This window comes from Leptinotarsa decemlineata, unplaced genomic scaffold, assembly GCF_025532065.1.
Source record: "Leptinotarsa decemlineata unplaced genomic scaffold, Ldec_3_MD MMD2_tig00000157_RagTag_RagTag, whole genome shotgun sequence".
NCBI lineage: Eukaryota > Metazoa > Arthropoda > Insecta > Coleoptera > Chrysomelidae > Leptinotarsa > Leptinotarsa decemlineata.
Genome location: NW_027412543.1, coordinates 3495572 through 3507578, shown reverse-complemented (window position 1 = coordinate 3507578; position 12007 = coordinate 3495572). Strand labels below are relative to the sequence as shown.

Sequence of the window (12007 nt, the reverse complement as noted above, 5' to 3'; positions counted from 1 at the left end):
ACATTGGCAACATAATTTTAAAGCAACAATAGCGAATGATCATTATCCGAAATAAAAAATGCAGGTACTAACAACGAAAAAGTACTTTCGTTTAAATAGAACCACAAATTGTTGAAATATTAGGAAGAAGTAATGACAAAAAGATACATTCGCCATTGTGATACAAAATATAAAGAGAAATTTATTTCAGGTCGAAGATACTCACCTTTCGTCAACTGGTTTCTGTATTAATACCAAAATTGCTGGACCAACGGCGAAACTGTTGTTTCGCCACTGAAATAATAAAACTTCTCAACCTTTCTGATTGAAATTTTGCACAAAACTGAATTTGCCACTATTACACCCAATCTGTTGCGCATTTTCCCCACTGCCATAATGACGAGTGATTTGGATCACCCCGATGGTCCTAACTCAATTTTCAATTTTGAGACTTACGCCAAGTTCTCAGTGTGCGATATTTGTGTTCTATTCTGGTCTTCCGGAAATTGAATATGTTCCTTTCATCACAGTTTTTTTGTTGATATTCCATTATAATGATGTTAACAGAGTAATAGGTATTTAGTTAATAACTGCTATTTTTGTTTAATGATTGCGATTTCACTCCGGAGGTTTTGATCAGAAAGGGATACTGTGAAAGCCCTATGTATCATCGACTTGAATGCAGGCAATTTTTGTGAAATCAGGTTGAAAGAGTCAAAAGGTATTATGAAATCTGTGAATGTGTTTTTCTGAAAATGGTGAAGTCAAATTAATCATTGTTTTTGGATATTGTCAGATCTAAAAAATTTATCCAATTGTTCTGTTCCATCTCTACGGTAAATTTGATTTTATCGTGTAGACTATTGAGAAATTTCAAGTAATGAGTTATTTGTCTCGTTGAACCATTTTATAATGATTTCATATTTCCAAACTCCCTTGACATTTGTCAAAGAAGCTGAGACATAAATAATCAAATAATCAAATGAATAAATGACTGCAAATATCTTAGAATTTTTTTGTCCATTTCTGAAGACGCGCGCGGAGGCAGATTTTAGCCCCCGAAATGTAAAGTTAAAGTTAAAATTTAGTATTGTATTAGTTCTCAGATTTCCTTTATTAGCAGAATCTTTAAATACGACAAGTTACTGAATAGAACATTTTTCTCTGTGAAAAATAATTCGATTTTACGTAGTAACTTATCGGGATGAACTAAAAAGTTTGCCCTTTCTACATTTATATAAAGTTCTCCATTATAATTTTTATATTTTTCAGATTGCGTAAGGTGAAAAATACCCAAAAAGGTCGATGTAAAAAGTGTAATGAAATATCAAAACTCAGTGATGAAAGAACAATTGTCCAGGTAGAATCTCCGAGAATATTAAAAATTATCTTTCAAAATTCAATCTACAAACATCCTACACATTCAACCAAAATTTAGGAAACAGATTATTTGATGTCAAACCTAAAATAGTAAAAGGGAGGAGATCTGGTATATGTATATCGACAATTTGGTAAATGCCCCGCCAAATATACAGGCTAACCTGGTAGAGGTTTTGTTATAAGGTACCATGAACATGTCATTCATGTATGAATGAATGTATGAACATCTTCAAAATTCGAAACTTAAAATGGATAAAGATAATTTCAAAATCCTCCATACATGCGAAGAAGGGAAAATGATGAGTTTGTTGCAATTTATGGAAATAAACAAGTGAAAGAAAAATCCCAAATCTATTATCTTCAACGAACAACTTGATCCAAACAATAGTCCTTTCCTGAACCTATAACCCAGTTCCCAATACCCACAATTTATCAAAAAAAATTTTTGTTATGTTCATGGATATATGCTATTATTTGAGGTTATCTCAGGTATAGACAATGTAGGTATCAAATTATCCATGATGGGTATAGGCAATATAGGTATAAACACTCAGATATGAATGTAATATAGTTAGTTTTGAAAATGGTATAATCAACAAATGGTGTAGTCAACGAATATAAAACTGTCGTGGAAAATAGAAAAAAGTGTGATTTAATAGTAAATCCTCAGTAAACATGAATTTCCACAAAATGAACGAGTCGTCAATCAAAAAAGTTCTATGTTTTTGAAACGAATACACCCCAATTATGAACCAATATTCAGGTCTCGTGCTCCAATGTTCAGCAACCAAGTTAATGTTATCCATATTTCTTTCAGTAGAGCCTGATATCTCAGTTACTAATAACCCTAATGATTATTTCAAAAATTTTCTCACTTTCACACAACAGAACAAAACACTGTCTCTCGAAGAACATTTCTCTAAGCAAGTTAGTATCATCGAAAGATGAAAACATAACAAAACAATTTTTTCCATTGGAAAAATAAGTTATTCAAAAAATACTTTTTCCATTCAATTTGTACTCCAAATATTCGTTATGGAATTGAATCACAGGATTACTACACAGGATTGCTACACAATAGCATATGAAAGAGACGGAATTCCACTAACATTCAGTCATACAACATTCAGTTTGTACTCTAAACATTCGTTATGATATTGAATCAGATATCATTCACAGGATTGATACAATAGTGATAGAAAGAGTTGAAATTTCACTCATAAGGAACAGTGTCATCGTCAATGGTGGACATCTGATGTTTCGGAATAAGACACTTCCCATATTGCCTTTTCAGCACCAATCTGGATAACATTATAAGCTGAAGCACTCAAGGCAATCATAAAATTACGCTTTATGTCACGAATGAGTTGAATCTAATCATGTCATCGACGACAGTACGTAATGACACTCATTCGTTCAAATTTAAAAGGATATATTTTTAGGTGAGATCAATTTTTGGGAAAGAAAGGTTTTGGCTTGGTACTCCTCCATCTTCATACAGAACAATGTGGGATACTTCCAACGAAAGAAAAAAACCAATAAATTTTGAAAAATTAACCCTCTACAAAAAGAACAAAGTTCACCTTCATAGAACACTGTCATCCTCAATGGCGGACATCGATTTTTCGGAATAAAACATTTGTCTTGTTGCCTGTTCAGCACCAATTTTGATAATATTACAACTTGAAGCACTCAACTCATTCATTACTTCACGACTTCACGTCGCGGATGTCACTATGACAGCACGTAATGATATTCATTCAAATATCTTATTTCGAAACATCGATATATGACATTAAGGATGGCAGTGTTTTATTCAAGTGTAATTTTATCCCTATCTCTATATTGTGTAGCAATCATGTGAATATCTGACTCAATTCCATAACGAATGTTCGGAGTACAAACTGAATACAAAAGTGTCTTTGTATAATTCAATGTCCATATAAAATCATGTATCGTATTGTATCGTAATGTGTAGTAATGTATCGTAAATGTATCGTAAGAACTCTTTCGTGTTGTTCAATGTTCATTTAGAAAATTACTTTCGAAACAAGTACTTTTTATATGAACGCTGAATTATACAAAAAACACTTTTTTCTATTCCATATGTATTCCAAACATCTTTTGCATTAAGATAGAGAGGTAGAAGGGCAAAAACTTTTTTTCCCAAACTATCTGATATCACTCGCAACTGATTAGTTGTAAAAATATACAGATTCAATAAGTATTCATAGTTACGAGTATTTTACATTAAAATTGTTTATTGTTGTCTAATCAATCAAAAAATAATATCAATTGATATAATATAAACTTTTTCTTACAGGTGGTGCTTGGTGGTATAAATCCTGTCATCTGAGTAACCTCAATGGCAAATATCTGAACGCCAATCTCCCTGAACAATACAAATTTCATGGAGTGCATTGGAATACATTTAGAAGCCATGAATATTGTCACGCAAGAGCCAGAATGTTGATCAGACCTGCGGTGTAACTGAAATCAAGAGATCAAATGAATTTGAAGCCGAAATATTTACGAAAGTTCTTGAACTTTGGAAACAAAAAATATCTGAAATAATATTCTTACAGATGTTAATTGAATGAAATTTTAATTTTTTCCTTGAATCTTGAAATATACTTGACTGGCATTACAAAGGCTTTGTGGAAATATGTCTAAGACCTACCACAATTGCCTTCTCTACGTTCATTGGGTACAGCGCCGGCTTTACTGGAGAAGGGGTGACCAACACATGAATAAAAGCCATATAAAAAAATAAACATTTTCACTTGTTCAAACTTCCATTATTTATTATGATAAAGTATGTTTCGAAATATCTGAAAGAACAAATAAAATTAGGAATTGAAATGAATATCTAAAAATAACAATCATGTTAAGTAATGAAACATGAAATCAAATTACAATAGAATGAAAATGTTCAAAAACTTAATGAATTGAACGAATAAAATGTGAAATAGGTAATTAAAAAATATTTCAAACCAAGTTACTTCACAAGCACATAAGAAGCCCCAAGTCTGGTTGAGATACGTCGATGACACTTCCATAGTATGTAACCATGGGAATATAGAACTAGACACCTTTCTGAAGCACATTGACAGCGTGAAATCTTCCATCATCTTAACAATGGAAAAGGAAATCCACAACGAATTGCCGTTCTGGGACGTATTGGTGAAGAGGACCAACATTAAGTGTGAAACATCTCTATACCTAAAACCCACTCACACGAAACCCAATCACGAATGCAATCACCAATAATTCACCGAAAGCGGAATCATCAAGACTCTAGCGGATCATACTTTTGGGCTCTGTTATATGAAGGAAGGTTTCGAAAAGCTAGACATCATCGAAAAAGATCTTCAACGAAATGGTTAATCCAAAGTGGTGGTGGAACAGATTTTGCCTAAAAGACAGTAAGAGCCTCAAAAGGAAGAGAAGCCATCACAACAAGTGTTTGCCCTCCCCTAAGTCAAAAATTGTCGTAAACAATAAAAAGAATTGGGTCCAAGTGCAACATCAGAACCTGCTTCAGATTTGAAACACCATCCGTAGCAGCCTTACTAAAACTAGGCCGCTAAACGCGGACTGCAATTCTAGAAATTGCATTCATCAGATACCTTATGAGTGCAGCAAATCTTATATCGGTGAAACTAAGAGGCTATTGAAAGTCCGCATTGGCGAGCACAAGAGGATCAAACAGCGGGGAAAATTCAGCCAATCGGAAACGGCAGAGAATGTTTGGACTCACCAACATAACATCAAATGATCCTGAACTGAGATCATCCACAGGGAGGGACACTGGTTTGAAAGGAAGTTCAAATAAGCTGCATATATCTCGTCCAAAGACACATTTAGCCAAGCTAGCATAGAAATACGCAGCATTATATGGAAACCTCAAACAGAAAAACGGTCAACTGCCTCTTAACTGGTGAAGCGGAGATAGGGAAGAGGAAATAGGTGACAGCGTTCGAATGACCTACAAATGGTCATCTCTCGGAGAAATAGTCCAGTCATCACCCGAAGACGATTGTAGATACTAATAATGGAAACAGTGAAGAAACTTGGTTTGAAATCTTCTCAATTATTCATTTTATTTTCCAATTTTTCGATTTTTCAATTTTTTGCTTACTTTCATTTCACTGTAATTTCATTTCACGTTTTATTGATTGATATAATTGTTATTTTCAGCTATTCACTTTGATTTTTGATGTTATTTGTTCTTTCAGAGATTTCAAATCATATTATATCATAATAGATAATGGAAATCCGAACTAGTAAAAATTACCATAAAATATTGTCAACCACTTTCAGACAAATGAGATAAACATTATTGAGTTTTGATGAATCATTCCTAATACGCAAATATTTTGTAGTATTTCAACGGAAACTTAACAAAATTTGTTTTTGTCTGTTTTAAAATCTGTTTTTTCGTTAATCAGCTGTCGCCCCTATACGAACGACAACTCTCAGAAGTAGAGAAACTTGTGCGAGCACAGTGAAACACAGTGAGATAATAATAGTACCTAATGACATTGACCAGAGATCAAAATCAGTAAAAATAATCAGGTGCGGATTATTGAGAGAAAATGAACAAAATGGTTTCCCATTTTGGCAATTTACCTCTTAAACCACCCATAATTCCTGGGAAGGATATTATCACCGATGTGGAAGCAGATATTTAAGGGTTACATCTCCTCTTGTTGAGGAAACCAGTATAGAGACAAGGGCAAGTATCCTGAATTGAACAAAGCCTCATAAGTCCTTCAGGACAGGCATAAAAGCTCCGAATAATAAATGAAGTATCCTGATCTGATGTGACAATCTCTGATATCAAAACTCTGCAAGTTATTTCCTCAAAATATCATCACTCAACTTGAATATCAACATATTTCCAGTGGGATAGAGGATTCTGTTAGCAACTACTGAATAATTACTTCTAGTCATTACATGGATCAATCAAGGCGATGACCTCTATAATATTCACCTATCCGATACTCCTACAAAACTCGATACATAATTGATTTTTTACTGAAATCATCTCAGTTTTTTAGTTAAATCGTTCTTTTGCGTTGTTTCCCCATATTTTTCGTGGATAAATGTTATAACAATTCAGAGACTTCTTGGGATGCCAAGAGCTCTGAGGCCGGCACTGATTGAGTGTATGAAAGGTAAATTACGTCGATCGTTATCATAATCTGTGTGGAATATCTGGAATTCTGTAAATCATATTATTTTTAATATCCTCACGGGTTGTTCAATGTTTTTGGACAAATATGATATTCAAATATGCTATGCCAAAGGATTAAATACTGTATTTACACATATTTTGGAAGTATAAATTATAATGTTTTTGAAATGAGAACAATGATCGGTACATGTATATAAATATACTAATTAACTTTCACTCCAATTCTCAATTGAATGGTTGGCCTTTGTTATAATGGATAAAAACAGAAGACGATTTCAGTACCTGGCCACAATCTCAGGTAAATACATTTTTTTTTGTGATAAAAACAAATTAATGAAATTATACATGGAATTAGGTGTGAATTGTTCAAATAATTTACCAATAGTTATATTTTGAATCGTACTGACTCACTTTCTATGAAATTCATCTTTCTTCAACTCCAGTGAAATTAGTGTCCTTATAGGATCAAGTTTAATTTTATACGGGTACAAAGTATGTTTTTTTCCCATGAAGTTTAGGCACCACTCTCTTCCGAGACGTGGGGCAATGAGACCATATACGTGAATTGTTATATTTATAGGGCATCAATAAAGCAAGTGTGTATTTTTCTGGAGATGAGTAGGCACTCACCTACCGTTTTCGGGCTTCAGTGAATGCTAACCTAGAAGAAATGGCGGGATTTGCGAATCAGCCGGGATGCAAAAACGCTTGAGAAGAAGGATCTTTCCTCCTCATCATGATGCCAAATAATAACTCAACAATTACGGAAGAATGGCCAGATATATTCGTGAATATCGAGGCGCATGCTGAGTTTAACTCCCCCCAGCCCTAGCAATTGACGTGTTCATCTACTAGATGGGAAATGAGCCGAAGGAGATTATACTGCAACAAAACCTCAGCAATAATGTAACATATGCAGAGGTACTTGAAAACTTCGACAAATATTATATTCCAAAAAGAAAGTAATTTTCGTGAGCAAAGACCAGGTGAATCAGTGTAAAATTTCATCACCCATCTACACGCCCTAGCAGAACATTGCAATATGTTGCACAGTTAGAAGAAACGATACGAGATAGGATAGTTATAAGGGGTAGCAGACACAAAGATCAGCGAGAGACTGCAACTACGAGATGGGTTGACATTGGCAGAAGCAATAAGAGCAGTTTAACAAGCAAAACTTCAACATATGTCAAGAACAGTATATATGTAGAAAAAAAATTCAGTACGAAAATGAAGGAAAACATTCTACATCTACAAAAAATGTCCAGAAGTATCGCTACTGTAGTGTGCATTTTTTCAAAAATTAGGAAAAGTCACCAGCGAAGATATCTACGTGTAGAGCTTCTGGCAAAAAGCGCATTGGAGTACCACGTGTAGAAGCAACAAAAAAATATGTTCGTTCAGTTGAACGCTGTAAGGATTGCAGCAGTTCCAAGGAGTCACTGGATCAGACCGCTGACGAAGGAAGTTTCATTGGAGAGGTATACTTGTATAGGCAGGACAGGTGTTATGTAGAAATTTTGCTCAATCGCAAACACAAGATTTTATTCTTCGCGGATACTGGGACAGATGTCAACTGTTTTTCATATGCGATGTTACCGAGGGAAATTTTCAATTGAGTTGAATCAATGTAATTCTGTGAAAGCAGCAGAAGATTACAACTTAGATACAGTGTGGAACTACAAAAAGAACTATTCATATAGTTAAGGAGCTGAGGCAACTGGTTCATATTTCTGAATTTCCCAACTAGAAATGTTTGCATGATTAATGGTCATAACTTCGATGGTGAAAAAGTCAGAGATTACATATAGTTTAGCTGTAACTTCAGAACAAATTCAATTTTTGCTTCCAGAGTTAAGAGTAGAGTTTCATCGTTCACTGAAGTTGGACATTATTGAATCGATTCAAACTCCAACTACGTGGAGTCCAATACTATGTGTTGACAAAGGTGATACAGAATTCCTATGTTGCGATTGTACTATGCTGAACGAAAGTGTTCTTCGTTTTCACTTTCCACTACCAAAAGTCGGGCATACTCAAGCACAGCTAAATGGTTCGATATACGAATATTTTTTAAGTTTTTGTAATGCACTCCCATGACATGGGTATCAAATGAAAGGTTTCGCTGAAAAGAATGACAGACTAGTTTTTCATGAATCCAAAGATGGTGAACTATATTTTGTATGCCCCCGCCATTATAGCGATATCAAATGAAGAGATAATGAGAAAAAATGGCGTAAAATAAAAAAGATGACCGCTTTAACAATCTCAAATAAGCAGAACTCGACAAAAGTAAGGGATAGTTTGGCGAACAGACTGAGCGGTAAAAAAAATTAAAAACGAAATAATAGTGAAACATTTAGGGGTAGATGCTCTTATCCATCAGCTCTAAAAAGAAGAAAATGAACTTAGAATCTATTCGAATATATCAACTTATTTTATCACACAACTTCAATGCTATAAAAGCAAAATTCATCTGTGAAAATAATGATACAATATGTAACGTATACTCAACCTGAACAATTTTAAAAAGCAGAGTATGATTTTTGAAAAAATCAACAATTGTTGCAACAAGATTTGATATCATAATGATTGTGTGATATATTCTATTAATTATTATAATTTATATTCATATGGGTTGTATTCCTCATCAGCTTGGCACCACCATGTTAATTTGTCTTTTTGTGGGTACGAATTGGATATTGGATGAATTGTGTAATATTGGTATTTCACAGAATTGATTCATGAGAAAAACGGTGGTTGACGAATATCATAAGGTACTCTATTTATCGGCATCAGAGATTCTTCAATACCCACTGATGAGATTCATGACAAATTGAAACAGCGATGTATTGTATAGGTCACAAGTGCAGCGCTTTTAGGCTGCCGCAGAATAAATAAATTGCTTCTGATAGAGACGGATCTATATGCAGTGTTCGCCGAAAAAAAGTACATACTCGTAGTGTACGAAAACAAGTTTTCGAGAAAAACACGTTTAAGTTCTATGACGTATCTATGACGTCATATATGTTTGAGTGTATGTATTGACAATGTTGCACGCTACCGTTTGCTCCCTCTGAATTGTCTTGTTTTAGTGGTTTAAAGTGCTTGAAAATTTTTGAAATTTATACCAGTCATTGTCGACTAAAAGAGAAATTGTGTAACGGTGAGTCTGAACATAGTTTTGTATAGCAGATAAGTCTATAATCAATAAAATAGCCAGCAAGACATTAATTTGTTGTGCACAAAAACTAGCGAAAAAAGCTAATTCTTATCTTCATTCACATCAATAAAGTACAGAGGAAAGAAATTTAAATATACATATCCCATTATACCAGGGCTATTGATAATTCAAGAATGAATGAAGATCAAATTTCAAAATTATTGAAGTCGTTTGAACTCAGCAATAGAAAAGTTGTACAGGAAGAAAACGAAAGGCGATCAAGAAACATAAAGGAATACATAAATAAAGAAATTTCTGCAATTTCTTTTGAATTTGAAGAGGAACTGGAAAAGAAAAGTCGAAAATTCGAAATAAAATAAAACGATTTGAAATCTACGTATGATAAATTGAAGAAAGAAGTGACAAAAAATGATATGATAATCTTCGGACTACAAAGTTCAGCAGATAATCTACCACTTACTCTTAGTGACTCAAACAACGTTTTGAGGGCTGAAAAAAATAGAAATACTCAGAAGTTGTAAAAAACTTCGAGGAACTAATATCAGTATATCTGAAACATATACACCTGAAGAACAACAGGAAAATAAAATATTATATAAACATCTGAAATTAGCAAGAGAGAAGAATCTCACCGCCCACATTAAAAACAGAAAATTATTAGTTAACGACACAGAGTACACCGCTCAACAACTGGAAGCTGAAGTGGAAATTACGGAGTTAACTGAAGAAGAGTTCACAAATCGAATATCCAAGGGAAATAAGAAGCGAAGTAGTGCACCGGATACACCAACGCTCACCTCCTCACTATTCAATATAGATGTTCAAGACGTTATTGGAGTAGAGAAAATATCAGGCCCAAGTAAAGCGAAACCTTCCCAAGAGACTGAACTATTTGATAAAATAAGACAATCAGCACGAATAAATAGTGATAAAAAAAACTCTTGTTTCAATAATCCTAAAGTGAGTTTGAAAAAAACCTATAAATTATAAATTCATATTGTAATTTATTTTCAAATTCTTGTTAGTTTTTTATGGAGTTTATGAGTTCCTATCAATTCACGAATTCCAACAATGATTCTTGATAGAATATCAAGCAAATATTGTAAGAAATTATATAAATCTTGCTAGTTCCATTTACTTACAATTTTTGTATCATATCAGGATGGACCCTTCCATTAGAGAGAACATTAATGAGCCTATATCAGTTCAAAAAATTGAATCTTTAAGAGATGCCAAAACACACATGACTGCAGGTGATTTAAAAATATTCCATTTGAATATTCGCAGTCTCATGAAAAATTTTGATGAAATTCTAGTATTATTAGATCAGTTATCAGTAAATTTTGATGTTATCATTTTGACAGAAACATATAAACTTGAAAATACGAACTTTTTCAAAATGAAGGGCTTTCTTACATTTCATAATGAGGGTCAAATGAATAAAAATGATGGCATAATGGCTTTCATTAAAGACAGTCTAAACTTTACACCAAATAAGACTCAAATCGGTGAAATAGAAGTCATCAGAATTTCAATTTTGAATGAAATTAAGATATCCATTACAGCCATATATCGCTCCCCTAGAACGTGTCCAAAAATCTCTAATTCTGAACTAATAAAATACTTAGAACAACAAGAGCAAAATGATATTGATGTTATCACAGGAGATCTGAATATAAATCCATTGGGTGACAACGATTATGTCGAAGAATACAAAACTATAATGAGTAATTTCGTACGGGTACGATTATTTTATAAATGATTATACTAGATTGCCAAGCCATAGTTGTTTGGACCATTTCTTCGTGAGACACAAAATTAAGAGAATACAAAATGAAATTGAATCTTTTATGATTCGATATAATATAACGGACCACTATCCCATTGTTCTTACAATAAAATATCTATGTTCACCTATTGTATGTCGAAGTGATATATATATATATATATATATAGAGAGCACAAAATTGGAACGATATGTACTCTCAAAATCATGTAGACCAATAGGCTTTAATATTCATCGAAAAATTGAAATATTATATAGGAAAATACACAAATACTGTAAAAATTAAAAGGAAAAATGTACATAAGAAAAATTGGCTCACCCCGGCAATACTTAAATCCATAAATGTGAAACAAAAATTATATCAAATGTCATTGAAAGATCCAAATAACAACGAATTGAAAGAAACATATGTAGAATACAGAAATAAGCTTAACAAAATCGTCAAGGTAGCTAAGAAAATATTCTATTCACAACAAAT

General features: G+C 33.2%; 2 protein-coding genes across 3 annotated transcripts in view; both read left to right on the top strand.

Annotated features, from left to right (window-relative positions):
* LOC111507257 (uncharacterized) overlaps window positions 1–4010 on the top strand; it is a 63926-nt gene extending 59916 nt beyond the window's left edge. For both annotated transcript variants that reach the window (XM_074172741.1, XM_074172742.1), the window contains one exon: window positions 3683–4010. The gene's annotated coding sequence lies outside the window, so the exon portion shown is untranslated. The remainder of the gene's footprint in view (window positions 1–3682) is intronic.
* Window positions 4011–6597: 2587 nt separating this feature from the next.
* The window catches only part of LOC141481344 (facilitated trehalose transporter Tret1-like), a 35111-nt gene continuing 29701 nt past the window's right edge, over window positions 6598–12007 (top strand). Inside the window, exon 1 of the mRNA XM_074172735.1 lies at window positions 6598–6857. Within this exon, the coding sequence (XP_074028836.1) occupies window positions 6812–6857 (46 nt within the window). The 5' untranslated portion in view covers window positions 6598–6811. The remainder of the gene's footprint in view (window positions 6858–12007) is intronic.